The sequence below is a fragment of the Lissotriton vulgaris genome, chromosome 7, assembly GCF_964263255.1.
Source record: "Lissotriton vulgaris chromosome 7, aLisVul1.2, whole genome shotgun sequence".
In the NCBI taxonomy this organism is placed as follows: domain Eukaryota; kingdom Metazoa; phylum Chordata; class Amphibia; order Caudata; family Salamandridae; genus Lissotriton; species Lissotriton vulgaris.
The window spans coordinates 39,458,811-39,479,882 of NC_141695.1; the positions used below are offsets into that span (position 1 = coordinate 39,458,811).

Consider the following 21,072-nt stretch of genomic DNA (forward strand, 5'->3'; position numbering starts at 1 on the left):
ATCACTCTACGACATCGGCCCAGAATGCCTCAACTCACGACTGTCCTTCTACACTCCCTCCCGCCAACTACGTTCTTCCAGCCAAGCCCTCGCCGCAGTACCTCGCATCAACAAGACCACCATGGGAGGCAGATACTTTTCATACCTGGCTGCTAAAACTTGGAACTCACTCCCCGCTTACCTTCGCCTTACCCAGAACCACCTAGCATTCAGAAAGCAACTTAAAACGTGGATATTTGACAAGTAATCCTCCTCCCCTTCCTAAGCGCCTTGAAACCCTCTGGGTATGTAGTGCGCTATATAAATTCTATGACTTGACTTGACTTGACTGGAGGGTCGACCCTAGGGGTGACGTATATGTATTAAAAAGGAATTTTTGGGCCTGGCAGGAGGTTTATTTTGCCAGGTCGAAATGGCAAATTAAAGCTGCACACACAGAATGCAATGGCAATCCTGAGACATGTTTAATAGGCTATTTTAGTGGGTGGTACAATAAGTGCTGCAGGCACTCAATGCGCATTTATTTTGTAGGCCCTAGGTACATGTAGTACCCCTTCACTAGGGATTTACAAGTAAAGTAAATACGTTGATTGGGTGTAAGCCAATGTTACCATGTTTTAGGGAGAGAGCGCAAGAACTGTACCTCTAATTAGCAGTGGTAAAGTGTACAGTCTTAAGGCCAACAAAACGAGATCAGCAAAAATAGCAGGACTGAATGCAAAACGTTTAGGGGAAGAGCACCCTAAAGCTGACAAGTCTAACATACATACATGCATATAAATATACAAACATACATACATACTTAAATAAAACATACATACATACGTGCATACATACAGACATACATATTGCAGGGCAATATTTTGTCACTCAACATTGTGACATACATTTCATAATTGCCTCTTAGTCACCGCTCCTTCAGTGTTTTTGAAGCAGGATTTTGCTGGAAACCATTTAGCCGGCAGGTACCTCATCTACAGTGTAGCCTGTTGCATTTGCCCCATCCCTTTGACCCTATTTTGTTACCATATCTTTTGCATTGTCATTGATATCAGCAACTAAACATAACCCCTTACACTGTGCCTTCCATAAAGACTTTCACTCTTTTACTAAATTCCAATTTTTCAAAGATACATAGATTGGGAACAAGACAGACGTCCTTCATTTTCCAGAGCTCTTGTGGCCGTTTCGTAGATGGTTCCTGCCCTTAGTTGTCCCCATGGAATCTGTTATTATTTCAAGTCAAGTCATTATACTTTTATTCGACACATGTATCATAAAAAGTACAAACATGAAATACATACATAATTATAAAAATAATTCATTACATACATAATTACAAAACAGTTCATTATTTTTAAAAAAGACATCTAAGAGTTATGCGGAAAAATTGACTTGATGGGCATTTTTTAAAATCTTAGTCCTAATGATCCAGGCACATGATAAGAACTTTGCAACCCCACAAATAGTAACCATCGAAGAGGTATCGGAGATAAGAATACGCAAAGCTGATTTGTAATCTCTAACCCCAAGGATCTTTAGTACTGGTTTTAGCCATTTCTTCCTAGGTAAGATATATGCCTTACAGGCAAAGAAAAAGTGGCCCAATGATTCCTCGGGGTTTGTACACCCTGGACACATTGTATCTTCTTCCCTCCTATTGTTCCATCTAGAAGTAAAAGTTTTGAGGGGCAGTGTTCCATGTCTAAGTTTAAGGTATAAAGTCCTTTCCCGAGGAACCTGAATAAAGTCCAAAAACAGTTCCAGTTTTAGGGTGCATTTATGGGTCAAAAAGGTCTCAGTCAGATGACCCCAGTGTGGGTTCTGTAGCGCATTGGTCTCTATCCAGTCCCAATATAATTTTTTCACCACTTGTTTTGGTGGAGGTGATTGGGATACCCAAGCATCACTTAAACCCACACTTGCTACAAGCTTTTTTAGTTCATTTAGCCATCTGATTTTGCCTGAGGTATTTGATTTTAGTAATTCATCTAGCACGAGGGCATAATTTGCTAGTTCTGGGGTCCTCCTCAAACGAACCCAATATAAGAGGGGACGGAGTTGGAGGATATCCCGAATAGACTTCCTTCCCAGGTCTAAGAATAAAGGTTTGAGTGGGGTAGAGGATGGGAGCGACACCAAGTCCCTCATAAACTTGTTCTCTGATCGGACTAGGTCGTTGGTGTTCTCATTGCCCCACAGTTCCGAGCCATAAACAGCTGAGGCAATTGCTTTCCCCTCGTAAACTGATAAGGCAGGGGCAACTGGCCTACTTATAGAGAGGCGTTGGTTTTTTAAAATAGTGCCGGAGACCCTTTTAAGATTTAAATTCATTTTACATATATGGGGTTCCCATTTCAAGTGGTTATTGATCTTAACACCAAGATAGTCAAACTCATCGACCACCTCTAAAGGAGATCCATTCAGGGTAACGTGGATATTCCTATATTTTCTCTTAGCGGTCATGACCATTAGTTTAGTTTTAGTCGTGTTTATTGTGAGTCCCCGTTCCTGACAAAAAACACTAAACTGATCAAGAAGAGTTTGGAGACCTGTGGGGGTTTTAGATAAGAGGAGGGTATCGTCGGCGAAGAGGAGGGATGGTATTTTCTCCCCCGCTATAATGGGGGCATCGGCCGGTGTACCTTGCAGATGCTTCACAACCCCATTTATAAAGAGGGAAAATAAAGTAGGGGCCATCACACACCCCTGCCGCACCCCTCTGTTGACAGGTATACTCTTAGTGAGTTGCCCCTGCGCCCCCCAGCGTATCTTTGCATATGTTCCCTCATGGAGTTTGATGATAAGATTTAGCAGGTAAGATGGGAAACCCATATCCAATAGGACATTCCAAAGTTTAGCACGGGGTATTACATCAAAAGCCGTTTTGAGGTCAATAAAAGCCAAGTAGAGGCTCCCTCTGGCTATTGATACTGTTTTCCAGAAAACTGCACAGAATCTGAAAACTTGGTCAATGGCCCCAACATTGTTTCTGAATCCGGCCTGGAAGTGGGACAGAATATTTCCTTCCATAAGCCAACCCTCAATCCTATTAACAATTACCCTGCCAACTACTTTTTGAATAACGTCAATTAGACTAATTGGTCTGTAGTTGGCAGGGTCCTCTCTCTCGCCCTTTTTAAAAACGGTAACAACTTCAGCACCCTTCCATGAGTCCGGTACCTGGTGGCCTAAATGGATAAGGTTCAAAACATTTACAATAAAATCAGCCCAAACCAGTGGGTTAGACAACAATAAATCACCCGGTATTCCATCCGGGCCAGGTGCCTTACCCGGTTTTATTTTAAGGATTGCCTCTTGTACCTCACGGGGCGAAAACAGTACATCAATAGAGCCATCATTCCCATGGACCGTACAATCAGTACCTAGTGTAGGGGATACTGGCGCAGCTTCTAGGGAGCCCACGCCATATAAATTTGAGAAGTGGGAATACCATTGGGACTCAGTAATATGGTTTGGTATAGGCTCAGCACCTCGTCTATCCATGACGTTGATCAGTTTCCAAAATGCAGTGGCATTTTTCCCTTGAGCCGCTTCCTTTAGAGCCTGCCAATGTTCCTCTTCCCAATCTTTTTTGGCTTTCACAATACTAGTGCGGTACTCATTTCTAGCTAATCTAGCAGCTGGGGCATCCTTATTTTTAATAGCTAGTAAAATTGCTTTCCTTTTCTCTCTACAGGAGGCAGTGTACCAAGGGTTCCCCTTTTTTTGCGTGCGATTAGACAGATGACAACCCTTTGTTTTTTTTGAGAAAAACGTACTGATCTCCCCTACTAAGTCTTTATACTTAGTTGCCAGCACCGACCCCTGAAGCTGAAGTGCAATTTGGTTCACTGGGGCCAAGGCGGATGAGGCAGCCAACACTAGAACCCTAATATTCTCAAGTGTCCCCTCATTGCACCTAACCACATTCCATTTAATCCTGCGATTACAGTTAGAGGGGACTAGTTCTTTGGTAATCAGCTCATTGTGAACCTCCTCACCACTGTTGTCTCCCCAGAACATACCCATACAAAGGGGATTGTGGTCGCTATCAATCCTCTGTCTGACCTCCATATCAACCAGGTTAACCCATGACCCTACATCCAAAAGGATGTAGTCAATCCGTGACGGGGAACCTAATCGATTGAAGGTCATAGCGCCCATACGATCGGATGTGGTGCGGCCATTTAAGGCACATAGATCATGTGCAGACACCAGAGCATTCAACTGTATGGAACGAGCCGACCATTTCTGAATTGGGGCCAGAGATAAGGATGGAATTAACTGGTTTCCTGGCTTATTATAACAGCCCAAAAATTCATCCTCATCAAGAGGCTCGAATGTACAATTAAAATCGCCTCCCACTAATACTGAAGATTTTGGAGAGAGGGCAGAAAGCGTATTATCTAACAACTCCAGTGTTGGAGACAATTGGCCCCCTGGGAGCCCCCTGGCATAGATACAAAAAAGTTCAAAAGACTTCCTGGCAGACTGCCTTTTAACAGTTATATGTAGAATATCAGTACAGGGGACATAGTTCACAGTAATTTTACAATTCAGATCTATCCTGATCCAAATAAGTAATCCTCCCGATGGGCGCCCCCTCCCAAGCTGTATTGCAGGGACAAAAAACGTAGAATAGCCCTGTTTGTGTTGTGGCTCTACACACCAAGTTTCTTGGAACATGCAAATATGGAAATCATCAACAAAATTGTTCCATTCCGGGTCAGGCAGGTTTTTCTTTAGGCCGGCTATGTTCCAAGACAAGATTTTAACAAGGGAAGGGGACAACATAGGTGTATTCGTGGCGGCCTGAGTGTCAACCTCCCCTAACAAGGGCTCTGGAATAGTGCTACACTGTTCCGGTACTTCTTCCATCGTAGGAACGATAGAACCGCTATCTACAGTGGAAGGAGCCCCACCACCCCCGCCATCTTCAATACACTGGGGTGATGGTCAGTCCACTTCTTCCAACCCCCCAAATCGATTATAGCAGGGAAATAAAGGGTAATTGAGCTGTGGGCCCCACCCTTCTCCATTGAGGTGTGAATCTCCCTTCCACTGGTGCCCCCTCCTCCTATGGACTAGGTTCCAACCTTCCTCTACTGGCATTCCCCATTGTTGTGGATTCTGGTATGTACCACCTCTACCCAAGCCTTTCCTAGATGGCCTCATCCAACTCCATCTCACATCCCCATGGCCCTCCTGCATATAAAAAAAAGACAGAGGCTTAGCTACTACCACTGACTTACTATCACAGGGAGGAGTTGAGCATATAAATTCTACGAGTCGTGGGTCCTCAAACGTGATAACGACACAATCGCCCTTTATACTTTTCTTCTTCCCACCTACCCAAGGAGCCCGTTCAACCATAAGTATGTTCTTGTTTAGGCCGTGTGGTGGAGGGTAATTTTTGTCAAGCCAGTGGCATATTTTATTTTTAATTGCCCAAAAGGGCTCAGAAGTGGATGTTGGCAGCTCAGAAATCCCTGTCAGAACAACCACATACGGACAAGCATCTGGCGGTAAATTGATGTTGCGCCGCAATGTGGTTTTTCTGGGCTGGGACTGTGGAATAATAGGGGCTGGGTTGTCGGGAGTCTTTTTGGTAGCTGCCTTTCTATTTACTGCACTTGGACCTGTGGAAGTGGAAGGTTTGGTTTTATTCACTGTTTTGGTTGCTGTCAGGGAAGGAGCTGGGAGGGTAATTGCAGGTGCTGGAGCACTCCCCATAGATGGATTTGTAACTTCAATCCCAGTGTTAATAACAGGCGGTGAAACAACCGGAATAGAGGGACCAGGGGTAGTCAGCCTAGGGTCTTGTAGCGCAAGAATAGTAGCCAATTGATGTTCTATGTTGGAAAGCCTATTCTCCAGAGGTGAAAGCAGAGTTTTTAACAAACTAGACATAGATTCCATTAAGGAGTCAAGCCCGTCTCCTGAATTAGTTAGTGAGTCAATGCTTCCGCTCTCATCCAGAAGACTAGCCAGACTGCTATCAGGAATTGTATCGTCCGGAACCCCTAAAGTTAGCAGATGGGGGGTAGAATCTAAGGGGTCAGACTCAGTTTGAACAGTATGTGCCTGGAGAGTCACATCATTAGCTGACACCACACCTGTGTTGTCCCCCCCGGAGTTGGAACCCATAGACCCTTGCGAAGTAATGGCGGGATTGTCCATGGGAGGATTTGTTGGAATCACATCAGTTGAAGTTAACGTAATGATATCTGACCCAACCATAGTGGAGGAGTCAGTAACATCATGATTGACTAACACGGGAACATGGGGGGGATTAGAGGGTATTATGCTCGTAACAGGGGCATTAATAGAAATTAGTGATTGACTGCTGGCGGGAGTAGAATCATTAGTGGAATTCCCAGCTGAAGTGACAACAGGGTTTATCAAACTTGGCGGCGGGGAATGCACCATTGCAATGTTGCCCAGTGAAGATCTTTTTGCGTGGGCAAGATCCAATGATACTCTCCTTTCCATGATAGAAATGCCCTCATCTATCAGAGAGTGTGTTCGAGAAATAAAAATTTTCTAGGGTGCCAATTACTTTTTTAGTTTTAGCGTTACCAGCTCTCTGGCTCCTAGTTTTACGAGTAGACATCTCTGGAAGGTTAAAAAAGAAAACAAACTATAATGAAATATCACAACAAATGATCCAAAGAAAACTATAAACACAAGAAGAGCAAATAGACTACTCGAAGGAAAAGTGACCCAAATAGCTTCAAGCAGGAAGGCAACTATAGCAAACAAAACGAACCAATGGTACAAGGGACTAATGAGGGTGCGCCCAGGCCAGGCACTGCAGGCCACGGAGGGCCACAGAGGGCCCGCCCTTTGCCCGGGCTTAGCCCCGGGCGCTCCCGCGCGCTCCCGCGCAGCGAGTAGCTACCAAGTTTATAGTCCGGAACCTATAGGGCGGGGTTGGGGCGGGGCGGTCAGGGAGAGCAGGGCCAGGTGACACGGCCAGAGACACCGGGACTCCTGGGAAAGCGAGTCCCGGGTCGCGCTCGCAGCCCTGCCGCCTCACCGTCTTACAGAACCCCGCAGGAGCAGCTGGGCGTCAAATCCACCGACGAGTCAGGCAGGTGAGCAGCGAAGCGGGACCCGCGGAGCGGGTACCGCGAGTTGTGGGTGGTGGGTCCTGAGGGAACCAGAAACGCCGTCTTCCAAGTCCGTTTACTGCAAAGGAGTGTCCCACTGCTGAGAGATCCTTCCCTCCTTTTCACCTGGGGCTGCTGGGGGCGGGGCGGTCAGGGAGAGCGGGGCCAGGTGACACGGCCAGAGACACCGGGACTCCTGGGAAAGCGAGTCCCGGGTCGCGCTCGCAGCCCTGCCGCCTCACCGTCTTACAGAACCCCGCAGGAGCAGCTGGGCGTCAAATCCACCGACGAGTCAGGCAGGTGAGCAGCGAAGCGGGACCCGCGGAGCGGGTACCGCGAGTTGTGGGTGGTGGGTCCTGAGGGAACCAGAAACGCCGTCTTCCAAGTCCGTTTACTGCAAAGGAGTGTCCTACATTTGCTCTGTCCTATATGTGGTAGTGGCCTCACCTCACCCGGTAAACACTCAGGTGTATGAGACCCCGCCCTCTCTGTCGGTATCTCCGGCTGCACCTCAGTGTGTGGGAAAAAAAAGTTATTATTTCTCTCTTGTCTTCTGAATAAGTCAAATGAAATTCAAGCTGATGTTGTGCTTCCATCCTGCCCTATCCCTCATCAGGAATACAAAGTGAAAGCGTGGCCCTCCCCTGCCCTTCAATGATTGGATGAATAAAGGATAGTGACCAACCAGAGCTACTTCTTGGACAATCCGGGATCATGCACTCTCTTACTCACTGATCCCTTTAAACAGATCCGTGTAGCATAGGCGCAGCCGGCTGATGCTGCATGCACACCTCCAGCTCTTCAGCAAAGTATGGTGCCCCTACTCTTGCTTCTCAGCCATACCTGGCGCACCACAAACAGTTAGTTTACTCATCATGCCTTCATTTCCTTCATAAGATGCACCTCTGCCACAAATATATGTGATCCAAAAATGTATTTTTATTTAAATTCATCATTATAAGTTCATAAAAGATGGATCAGCATAAAGGTTCCTAAACTCCTTCCACTGTGCTCCTGTTTGTTATGCTGTGTTACCTGCCTATGCACTGTGTGTGAGGAAAAATCATCCTGCAAAGGGATAATTCCACTTCATCATCAATAATCTTTATTCGATTTTATAAATAAAATCATAAAAGCCAAGTCATAAAAAGTACAAACAATTTCACATTACCAAATCCATTACTGTTCTTAGTTTCAAGCCCCCGTCAAAAAACGTACCAGAGAAAAACAAATAAAAGGACTCTTTAACAGCTGTGATACTTCCACTTATGAAACCTCTACTACTGAAGTGTATTCACCTTTTTGTATTCTGTAGTAGGGGAAGTCTCTCTGGCTCCAACTATACATTCACCCACGGTGGGCTCTCTTTTTGAACTAACAATGCTTTACCTAAACACGGCAATACAACGCTTATGTATCAGTATGCAAGTACCTGGGCAGGCAACACCTATGCTTCTCATGCTACCCAGCGAGCTAGGCTAGTTTAATAACTCCTACTTTCTAACCATGGAAGGTTGTTGTGATTTTATCTCAAACTCCACTTATAATATTAAAGGTGAGAAGACTTCAGTTCCTTTTAAGTCTGTAGTTTCACTCACCCAGTTCATGAGGCTCTGGGCTATTCTTCATTAGCACACCTCTTATAGTATTACAGATTGCTCTATCTTTCTTCCAGGCATGCCCAAACTGGATTACTAAACATTTCTAATATGTGGCAGTCTCGGTTAAATGTACACCAAAATACTCACATGAAGACTACTCTCGCGCCTATTTCCCATTCATCCACTGATTGATGAATTAAATGTAATCCTGAATGATACCCAAATCACAGAATCCTCTACGTCATGCAAGATGCAGCTACTTCAATGCGTGTCTCTCATCCATCAGAGATCACCTGAAGAATTGGCATCCACCTCATATGTGGAGTGACACCAGTGGAATGCACTCTCTAGCTCAGTGCAGACCCAAGGGTGGACTTGCTTAAGGAAAAGTCTCCATGGAAATCTACTATTCTTCTGTTCATGTGACATAGTAATGAGTCATATGTAACCTTCTATTTATGGCTAGAGTACTCATTGATTAATATAGAATGTCCAACAAATGCTGCTTCCTATTGAAGTAACCTCCATTCCAAAGGCTAGACAGGATAGATTGGATAGCTACCAAGCAGCGAACAGGGAGACGTAGGTGATCCGCCTTTGCTCGCCACATCCAACTAATATGTTGTAACCGGCGAAGCGCCCACCTCCTGCTTGATGCAGCTCAACTAGAGCTCCACTCCAGTTTTTATTTGCACCCTAATTCTTAGGAGTGCTTACCCAGAAGTATATTTTTCTTCTGGATGACCAAGGAATTAGGACTGGGTGCGTCTTTTAGGGGGCACACACCACCCACTTCCTTGTTTTGGTCCTGAGGAATACCGGGGATTTCCCCATATGGTAGAAACATGTCGACCAACACATAAACTGAGATATGTAGGCCGTAACTTCCCTACTACTATCTCGCCCACATTTTTAATATTGTCCAGTTACTTTTTTATTAAAAACTGTATAAAAGCATTAACCAGGACAATTTTAACACTCACACTTTTTTGTTCGCATCCCACACTTCACTACCTGCTCCACTGTAACACAGGTGTTGAAGCACACCCAAGGGACGCTAGGCCACTTGGGTGGGCCCCGATGATGAAGCAAGTCACCACCAGGTGGTGAGTGAGGGGTTTACTAACAAAGGAACAGTGTTTCCTTAGTTTGGACAAAAGCCTTCATTTACCCTCATCGGGTAATACTCCTCCATTTGTTCTTTTGATACCTTGACCAGGGAATCAGGAGTATTCCCCGTCCGGCTACCACAGACGCAACTCCTTTCTCTCCTTTTGTTTCCTAGATTGGATAGAGGCCAACGAAATTCTGAGTCCCCTCCAGGCTGGCTTCAGGAAAAACACGTCCACCATGCACCAGATTTTCCGCCTCGTCCTGCTGTACTGGAAAACGGTGAGGATTGAGGGGGGGAGGCTGTACATGGTGTTCGTGGACCTGAGGTCAGCCTTCGACCTGGTCCCACGTAAGAAACTCTGGGAGGTCCTGAAGAAGCTGGGGGTACCCAACCAACTATTACATGCCATAATTAGGCTCCACGACAGTAATTACGCGCAGGTTAGGTGCGGGAGGGATGGTGCCCTGTCATCAAGGTTCCCTGTTCTCAAGGGGGTGAGGCAGGGTTGCGTCTTGGCGCCGATCCTGTTTTGCCTCTTTGTTAACAGTGTCATATCCCATCTTAACAATGTTAGGGACAATGACGCCCCTTGCCGGGCAGGCAGGGTGCTATCATGTTTGCCAACGACACCCTCCTGCTTTCCAAATCCCCGATGGGGATTCAACGGATTTTAGATGGATTCTGCCTTTTCTGTAGACAACATGGTCTAGAGATCAATACAGAAACGACCAAATTCATGATATTCAATCCATCCCCTAAAACCAGACCTAACCCTACATTGGGTTTAGCCAGCCTTGAGAGGGTAACAACTTTTCTGTATTTGGGGGTAACACTACATGAAAACTTATCTTGGGACCCCCAGATAGTAGGATCCCGGCTTAAGTTGTCCCAACTGTCGGGCGCAATTTTGAAGGTTGTAAACACCTCAACCTTTAAGCCCATTAGCCCGGCAGTAGAAATGTACAAAACCCAAGCTAAGGCGGCCGCAGCCTATGGAAGTGAACTATGGGGGTATAAAGCAGGGCAAGAACTTGCAATAGTGGAAAATAATTTCCTCAGACGTCTTTTGGCCCACCCTCGAGGCACACAGTTGCTGCCCCTAAGAATAGACATGGGTCTCCCCTCTATTGCTGAGGAGCTCGAGTCAAAGCCATTGAGGTTCTGGCACAGGCTTTGGTCTACCAGTGAACTTGTTCACTACAGGCAAGACCTTATCCATGTCATGAACCTGAACCAACGAGATAGAATCCCCTGGCTTGCTTTTGTAAAAAAAGAACTGTACTCCAAGAATTTGTCTGAGTTATGGGAGGATCCTGAACAAGGCTGCCGAAGGGTTTCCCGCAAAAGACTGGTACAAACCTATAAGGAAAAAAGATTAGCACTACTGGTGTCTGCACGAAACAGCGGCACTCTAACTGACCGTTTCCTGGAATCAAAAAATTCCTATGTATTTGAAAGTTTTATGGATTTTATCTTTCCCATTTTAGCAAGAAAATTGTTTATACAATGGAGGTTAGGCACTCTGCCCATTAAAACCTTCACTTGTAAATGGCTAAAGGGTAATGACAAAACATGTCTGTGCTGTAACATTCCTGAGGAAGATGAAATTCACCTCACGTTTTTCTGCCCTGCATATAATAGACCCTGAAAACACTGGCTGGTGCCGCTTTGTAGAAATTTGGGATTTAGGAGCCACCTGCATGCGTATAGAATACTGAAAACCAGTACTCTGTCCCATATTGTGTTTGCAGTTGCTAAATTCTTAATGGCCATGTGGCAGATAAGAAAAAAAATCATTTAACGTGCGGACAATGCTATGAACTGTTTTTAAACCCCTTTTTATGCCTGGATTAATATGGGAAGTAACTGCATGAACTGTATGAAATGTGTTTTTATAACAGGTAAGTCTTTTTATTGTGTATTTGTATTGCAACTTTTATGGTTTAAAGGACCGAAATAAAGAATTTTTGGATTGGATTGGCTAGACAAAAAAGTATTATTTTTGTTTCTAGCCTTCTCTACTGTCTTCAGTTTTTATTGGGCGCTGTTGCTCTTATACTCTTAGGGACCTATTCCCAAAGGTAAATTTACCCATTAAAATGTACTCACTTGTAAATTTACTCTTACATTTTGGAATAATTCGAACTACTTTTGGCTATTCATCATTTCAGGTGTTTACACAAAATATTGAGTCAAAAATATTGCGTGGACAATATATTGTGTCTAGAATATTGGGGACAAAAATGTTGTGAAGGTAGGTTTCTATGGGTCAGCAAACCTTTACTATACATATATGTACCTTGACGATTTACATATCTCTTCAAGTTATGTAGATGTGTGGTTAAGGATAGTAAATCTATACTTATCTATTTGCACTTACATTCTCAATATCTTGGCCTTCAATATTTTTGACTCGTTATTCTGTCCACATGATATTTTTGTCATTGATAATCTAACACACAATCCTATTTCAAGTATAAATGTACTCTGAAAGGGAGACTTACATGTCTCCACACCATGACCTCTTTATTAGAGACCTGCGCCCTGCATTTACTACTTTACGTGGTGCAAAAGTGACACAGAGCTCGCATAAATAAGCCCCTTAATGCTGTCTACAGACAATGCAAGTTAAACCCGCCAGCGTGCATTCTTTATTGTCCTTAAAAATAACGAAAGAAGCACATCCACTTTATAAACTCTGCTCTGTGCATTCGCTGATAGAACTTAGGTAATCTTGTACATTTTCGTTGTTAAAGTGCAACAGCAATAAATATATTCAGACCTTGAAATTCCATTCATTATTTATCTGCTGTGACAGTATTAGAAAAAAAAATGCATATTTTCAGTTGTTTCACTGTTTCTTCACCTATTGCTCCACAATGGCTACGCAGCTGAAGAGATGAAGGAAAGAAACTACATGAGACCAATTCATGAATGGAAAATGAATTACAACTGCCCTAGAAAAGGGTTCTTTTCAGGAAGGAAACAACAAAGATGGCAAAACAATAAAGCTACTGCTTCACACATTGTTTATCAGCTTAGCAACATCAAGAGTGCTCCAACTCTCTTATCATGTTTGCCCAATTTTGACATGATGTAAGGTATGACTTTCTGTTGATCTAAATTTAATCAAATCCTACCAGACTCTTCTCCGTCCATGCCACTGTGTCTTGCAACTACTCAAGAGCATCAAGGCGTGTGACTGTGTCTGAAAGATCTCACTCTTGTGTATTCCTCAACACAAACACCCTTGGGCATATTTATGGAATCCTTGTGTCAAATTTGTACCACGCAAAAGGGTTCATGCATCACGCAAGGCTGTGAGTCAGATTTATGAAGCCACGCTAGGCCACCCTGCATGGCTTTCAGTCCCCTCACAACTCTTGAGTAAGGCAATGCAGGGCAGTTCTCTGTGTTGCCTTACTCTGTTCCAGGGGGTCGTTCCATGGGCTTTGCAGTGGGTGTGCCCATGCAACTCCCATGGTTTTTGATGCATTTGCAGATTTACAAGGGCTTGTAAACATGGCAATGCAACAAAATCTTACGTCTTCGAGGTGAGGCTAACGAGGAGAAATATGTTTGTTTCTCCTTATTTTTACCTCGTTCTATGTGAGCTGCCTTTTGAAGCACATACAGAAAGAGGAAAAGGCCTCTCAGGATTGTTTTTGTGGAGGAAGGTGTCCTTTCCTGCCCAAAATCATCCTGCTGATGACACAGGAACCACCGGCACCCTTGCACATTGACTTTCTGTGCTGCTCTACGTCAAATCCCCATAAATGAAGGCCTCAGTCATTAATGGTAAAGCAGTCGTTCTCACCACATTACTTCTGAGTAATGTCCACTCCTTTTTTCCGCATTTCCTTCTGACATTTTGCCAGCGTATCCCTGAGCTCCTTGTTCTTCAGACTGTATATCAGGGGGTTGAATAGAGGGACAACTGCACAGTACAAGAGGGCAAAGATTTTGTTCTGGCTCAGGGAGTACATAGAGGGTGGCCGCAGGTACATGACGATCAGAGACCCATAGAACAGAATCACTACAGACAAGTGAGAGGCGCAGGTGGAGAAGGCCTTCGCTCTGCCCTCGACAGACTGGATCCTCAGGATCGCCGAGATGATGTAGACGTAGGAGATGAGGATAAGAAGGAAGGAGAACATCCCTACCACCGCCCCGATGGCGTAGATGAGCATCTCAATGCTGCGCGTGCTGGTGCACGAGATCTTCATTAGGGCTGTGATGTCACAGAAGAAGTGGTTAATCTGGTGGGTTCCACAGAAAGAGAGTGCAGAGGTCATGACGGTGTGTGGTATCGGCTCCATGAAGCTGAACATCAAAGTTCCAGCAGAGAGTTGGGAACACACCGCTTTGCTCATGATGGCTGTGTAGCGCAACGGGCTGCAGATGGCAACATACCGATCGTAAGCCATGACTGTGAGGAGGAGGAATTCTGCGGATACCATGGCCATGAAGAAGTAGAGCTGAATGAGGCATTCTTTCATCGAGATTTGGGAGTTTTGTCCAAAAAAGTTGGCTAGCATTTTTGGGAAGATGGTGGTGGTGAAGGTAGCATCGATGAGCGACAGGTTGGCAAGGAAAAAAAACATGGGAGTGTGCAGGTGAGAATCAAGGTAAATCAATGCCATAATCAGAAGATTCCCTCCCAGAGTGATGAGGTAAATGAGTAGAAAAATAGCAAAGAGGGGGCCTTGAAGATAGGGAAAATCAGAGAACCCAACAATAAAAAATACATTTGTGACGGTCCTATTGTCTGTTTTCATTTTTAGAATCTGAAATCTGGTGTCTGCAGGGCTTTAAAATGCCATTGCTTTCAGATCCTGTCATCGGTTGGTTAGTGTTGATGTGCTGACACACAGTGCACACTTGGTGTCAGTGGTGTTGTCTCCAGAGCAGTTTGTACAACATGAAAGTATTTTACCTGAGCTCCACATAGATCAGGAGTGGACACTGGCTGGATTTCCCTGGAGTCTATGTCTGAAACGAGTTTGGAATTTTTGCAGGGGTGTTCAGTTGATCAGAAGGGTTTGAGCTTTACTTTGGGTATTTTAAGGGGCAGTGTGTTTGAATTGTGTACATTAATTCAGGCTGTGAAGCGCGAAAGTACTGCAATGGCGACAGTTAAAGCTGAAAGGTTAAAAAAAATTCGCAGAAACAGCATCCGAAAAAATGTAGATTTCCAGAGATGCATGGACTGTCTGGCCTCAGTTTCTCTTGACAATGTCACAGTGGGGTGGAAAAATAATCTAAAGAGATGGAGACAAATTTCAATTTGAGCTCATTAATTGCTATGTTGTAGAGACACAAAAATGCTACTTCTTCCTAAAAAACAAAATGTAATGCTTAAATGGTGTATGTTTTTAGACTGGGCAAAATGATACTGACATACCAGCTGTACATTTCTCTAATATTTCATCCACTCTGCAGAAGGTATGGTGGAGGTAAAGAGAATGTGTGCCGCACTCCTCAGCTGTGAAAGAGCAAGACGTAACAACTACAATGCATATATATCCTTATATTACATAGTCATGTTACATATAAAGACATTTCATCAATGGATGCTTATGCTGCAGATGGCTCTGTCTTAAGATCATTCTAATCTACTAAAAATGAAAAGAAAAGCAGGGTATAACTTCAAGTCCTCACTTTAATAAGATATGTGTTTTCCTTGTAATATTATGACTTGTGAGAGTCTCTGACTGCCAGTGTAGGTAAACATAATGATTCTGATTTCAACTCCCGATCCAGAGGGTAGAAAAGAGCTCAGGAAGGCATCCTTAGTAACACAACTCGGTGGAGCAGCCACGGTTGTGGGGCTGAGTGAGGGGGAGGGCAGGACAGCGCCATATCTACCGGACCATAGGCGCTTGCACCGCCCTCACAGCCTTGCAGGCTTTAGTGTTCGAGTGCACACAATTATGCTAAGACATAGGGTGACCAACCGTCCGTAAATTTCACGGACAGTCCGTAATTTTGGCTGTCTGTCCGTTGTCCGTGAAGGATTCTTTAACGGACGCCATTTGTCCGTAATTTTAACCGGGCACAGCTTGCCCCCACCTCCCTTCTGGACTCCGATGTTGTATGAAAGCTCCGACCCCCAGAGGCACAGCGGGATGGCAACCCTCACACCTCCAGCCCTTGATGAGCTGTTAAGAGGTGCTTGAAGGTGACAGAGAGGGAGGGGCTGCAGCTTCAGGAGCAGGGGCATCGATTCACATGTATACAGCCCTGAATGCGTCTTGTATCTGCTATTTAGAGGGGGGCTCACACATTTAATTTCTACCTAGGGCCCCAAACATCCTAGATTCGGCCAGATTACACCGCTGATTACACGAGGCACTACCTGCTTCTCTTCACAGAGCTTAATTACTGTCACTAATTTTTAAGCAAACCTCGGTTCTTCAAACATGCATAATGTAATACAATAAAGAAATGGCACAATCGCACCCACACTGATTAACAAAGTATGGAGGACAATCAGTTCAATCAGTTCTCTTAGAGTATCTCCTGTAAGTACTGTATATCACAGTGGGGGATGGCATTTTGGACAGAGAGCCTGTCTTCTCGTTGTCTTGTGCAGGAGGGGGCGAGAAGCCCAAGGTTATACTAGAATACTGCATGCCCACCCCTGTGCCCACCCTGGTGGATCACGTTCCCTCTCCTGTGATGACTCCTGCTTCTGTCCCCCCATGTGGTGGCTCCAGTCACCCCCCACCCCCCGCCTGTGATTGCTCCTGTCCCCCATGTTGTGGCTCCAGTCCACCCCCGCCTGTGATGGCTCTTGTCCCCCCCTGTGGTGGATCCTGTCTCCGCCCTGGGTGGCTTCTGTCCCAGTCCTGGAATGTCTCCTGCAGCGAGGGTGAAGTTCTTGATGGGCCTCTTCTCAAAAGGGCTCAGCTCAAAATTAATATGGAAAGGTGGGCGAGTAAGTAAGTGAAGGGATGTGTGAATGGCTGGATGAATTAGTGAAAGGGTGAATGGATGAATGAAAGATTGAATAAATGGATAATGAGAGAGGATAGATGGATTGATGAGTGAGGGGAAGGATGGAGAGAAAATGTAAATAGCTGGCTGTATGGGTGGAAGGGTAGCTAAATGATTGATGAGGGGAAAGATGGATGAGGGGAAGGATGATGGATGGAGGGGAAGGATGGTTGGATGAGGGGAAGGATAAATGGATGAGGGGAATGATGGCTGGATGGATGGATGGATGGATGGAGGGGAAGGATGGATGGATGAGGGGCAGGATAAATGGATGGGATAAATGGATGGGTGAGGGGAAGGATGGATGAAAGGAAGGATGGATGAGGGGAAGGATGATGGATGGAGGGGAAGGATGGATGGATGAGGGGCAGGATAAATGGATGGGATGGATGGGTGAGGGGAAGGATAAATGGATGAGGGGAAGGAAGGATGGATGGATGGAGGGGAAGGATGGATGGAAGGATGGATGAGGGGAAGGATGATGGATGGAGGGGAAGGATGGATGGATGAGGGGCAGGATAAATGGATGGATGAATGGATGAGGGGAAGGATAAATGGATGAGGGGAAGGATGGATGGATGGGTGGATGGAGGGGAAGGATGGATGGATGAGGGGCAGGATAAATGGATGGGATGGATGGATGGGTGAGGGGAAGGATGGATGAAAGGAAGGATGGATGAGGGGAAGGATGATGGATGGAGGGGAAGGATGGATGGATGGATGGATGAGGGGCAGGATAAATGGGTGGGATGGATGGATAGGTGAGGGGAAGGATGGATGGATGACGGGAAAGGATGGATGATGAGGGGAAGGATGGATGGATGGATGATGAGGGGAAGGATGGATGGATGGATGGATGAGGAGGGGGTGGGTGAAAGGATGGATGATTAGGGAAAGGGTGGATGGATGGATGATGAGGGGGTGGGTGAAAGGATGGATGGATGATGAGGGAATGGATGGATGATGAGGGGGTGGGTGAAAGGATGGATGGATGATGAGGGGAAGGATGGATGGATGATGAGGGGAAGGATGGATGGATGGATGATGAGGGAAAAGGATGGATGGATGATGAGAGAAAAGGATGGATGGATGATGAGGGGAAGGATGGATGGATGATGAGGGGAAGGACAGATGGATGGATGGATTGATGGATGATGAGGGAAAAGGATGGATGGATGATGAGGGAAAGGATGGATGGATGATGAGGGAAAAGGATGGATGGATGATGAGGGGAAGGATGGATGGATGATGAGGGGATGGATGGATGGATGATGAGGGGAAGGACAGATGGATGGATGGATGGTGGGTGGGTGAAAGGATGGATGAGTGGGTGGGTGGATGGTGGGTGGCTGGATGATGGGGGGTAGGTGGATGAGTGAAATGATGGATAGATTGATGGATTGATAAGTGCAAGGGTGAATGAATGGACATATGAGTGAAAGGGTGGGTGTAAGGATGGATGAGTGAGTGTAAGGGAGGGTAGATGGACAAAAGGATGAATAGATGTGTGAAGGAGTGAAATGATAGATGGATGAGTGATAGGGGCAATGGATGGATTCATGAGTGGATGAGTGGATGAGTAGATGGATTGGTGGGTGGATGGATGGATGGAAGGAAGGCTAAGTGAAAGGGTCGATGGAGAGAGAAAGGGAGGATGGATGGATGACTAAAAGAGTGGATGGGTGGAAGGATTAGTAAGTGAAAGGATGGCTGGATTGGTTAAAGGGTAAATGGCTGAATGGATGGATGGGATGAAGAGTGGATGGATAAGTGTACAGATGGATAGGGTCAAAGGGTGGATGGATGGATGGATAATGGAGGATGAGTGAAAGGATGGATGAGGGGATGGATGAAGGGAATGGATGAGTGAAATGATAGATGGAAGGATACATGATGGATAGGTTTGCAAATGGTTGAATATGTTTGGAAATGGCTGGGCTTACTTATATACTATTGCGCGACCTCTGATGTGTCTGTAAAACGTACCTATAGTCCTGAAGTTTTGTCCTGAATTTAGACCTCCTGTCCTGAATTTGTGTCCTGAATTTTGACCCTTTGTCCTGAATTTTTACACTCACCGTCCTGAATTTGCACCAATGCCAGTTGGTCACCCTAGCCTACTAAGACAGCTTTGTATGTGTGCTATGCAGTAGCATGTATATGTAAAGTTTGAAGAAAAATAACTTCTCTCAAATTGTACGCCTGCCTCAAGGAGGTTTTTTGTACAAAGCCATGTTTACATATGCCACCAAATAGGACATTGGGTAGAATTCCATTGGGTGATTGAACAGGAATTCCCACGTGCCAGCTATTAGACCCCCCCCTACCTCCCTTGACACAAAGTTGTGCAAAACAACGAAAAGGGCTTCTTTGCTTTACGTGTGGGCTGCTCTCTAGTGGAGTGTAAATCCCAAATCAACACTTTCTACAAGTTTGCATCAGGTTTATTGGCACTGCGTTGGCATAACGGTTTGATAATGCAGCCCACAAAATCATTGTCACAGACTGGATTTAATGCCGAAAAGAAGACAAGGAAAGGAGTCCAGGGTAACTAGAATCCATGCTTGTGTGAGAAGTTTCAAACGGACACAATTATGTTGTCTGTTTGTGCACCTAGATTAAAACTAATTTATATGGTTTACCGAATATGAAATCTATGCGCGGGATAGTTAATTAAAAACAAATATAACGAGGTGTGAACATTAATAAAACAATAGATGAGGCACGCATCTTTATGACTCTAACTTTTCAGAATGATTAGCAGAGGTAGATTTTAAATGCACCCTTTTTAACTTTAAAAGAATGAATTTATTTATTTATTTATTTATGGTTTTTGTAGAGCGCGACACTCATCCCGAGGGATATCACGGCGCTTATACCAAGTGAACGCTACTGAAGAGTGAGGCAATAGGACCTACCGATGAATAGGAAAGAGGTGGGTCTTCAGCTTTTTTTCCCGAAACAAGAGATCATTTGTGGTGTGTCTGAGGTCATCAGGAAGCTCATTCCCCCTCCTGGCTGCCAGATAAGAGAATAAGAAAATAAAACTATTGTCAGCGGCATAGCCGCTATTGTAGGATACAGAGAACACTCTCGGAAGGGTGCACATTATTGTGTTGATTCCTGGGTGACACATACGGCTCTTCCGGTGACCACAATTGGTGCAGGGTTGAAGAAAAACATAACAACATGTATGGCATCGGTCCTGCGATCTTTGCTACAACACTTCCAAGCCCAGAGCCCAGAACAGGGGTCTGGAAAGGGGTCACCAGGAATCCGCTTCTTTCACCCATGTATCAGAGTGTGACAGGAGCCAGGTCTCTGTCCTTGACAAAGACAGGCGTGAATAGCTTCCTTCATCTAGGAATAATCCCAGCTGAAGAGCCTCCAGACAGTCATCAGCCCTGCCTACTCTTCCTCATGGAGTCTGGCATAACACAGAGACTCGAGGGCTGCACATGTCGATAAAACTTAAAATGGCTAACGCAGCCAGGCAAGCCTCCCTGGTCACGTCATTTAAGGTTACAGATAAATAATTTAGCCGGGGGCTGCCTGCGAACGAGAAGTGGGCGGGGCTCACCTAAGCCAGTGCTACGTCAGTCTGTTAGATGGTGAAGACCTTGGAACTCCTGGTGTCCAACAAAGGTACAGGAGAGCCAGCTACTTTGGGACGCTTTCAATTTAGTCTCATTTAATTCTGTGAATGTCCAAAAAATCTGTTAGGGACATGGATCACGCCCTGGTGGACCTGTGTTGGACACCCCTGTTTATGTCCAATGTTCTGATATCTACAAACACCCGGCATGGTAATTATTTAGGTGATAGTAAGGAAAGTACTCACTGTCACAGACCCTTTAGCGGTAAGTCACTTACCAGCAGACATTCGCAGATTCTGGGACAACGCCGTCGCTGCCTATGAAAATGACGTCAGCAGCAGCCTCGGCGCCCTCTGGGCTGCTGTGCGAGCGGCCCCTCGCCTCCAGGGCAGCCCTGGGCAGGTGCCAGCGACAAACGAGGGGTGCGGCGGCGAGGAGGGGTCGGGGCCGCGAGTTCACTCCTCAGCTGAAGCCAGATGCAGGGGAGTGGCTGCAGGGGGTGTTTGGGTGTGCTACAGCCCCCTAATAAATATACTATTTAATAAATAGTTGGGTAAAGGGAGGTTTCAGGCTGGTACAATAAGATATCTTGGATTTTGCCCGGGATTTTTAAATGCTCCCTCAAACAAAAGCACAGACGCTTATAT

General features: G+C 45.4%; 1 protein-coding gene across 1 annotated transcript; it reads right to left on the reverse strand.

Annotated features, from left to right (window-relative positions):
* Positions 1–13,651: 13,651 nt before the first annotated feature.
* Positions 13,652–14,608, reverse strand: LOC147700645 (olfactory receptor 5V1-like). The gene has a single exon (XM_086929159.1). It carries the CDS (start codon positions 14,606–14,608, stop codon positions 13,652–13,654), a length of 957 nt encoding a protein of 318 aa, XP_086785285.1.
* Positions 14,609–21,072: the final 6,464 nt, after the last annotated feature.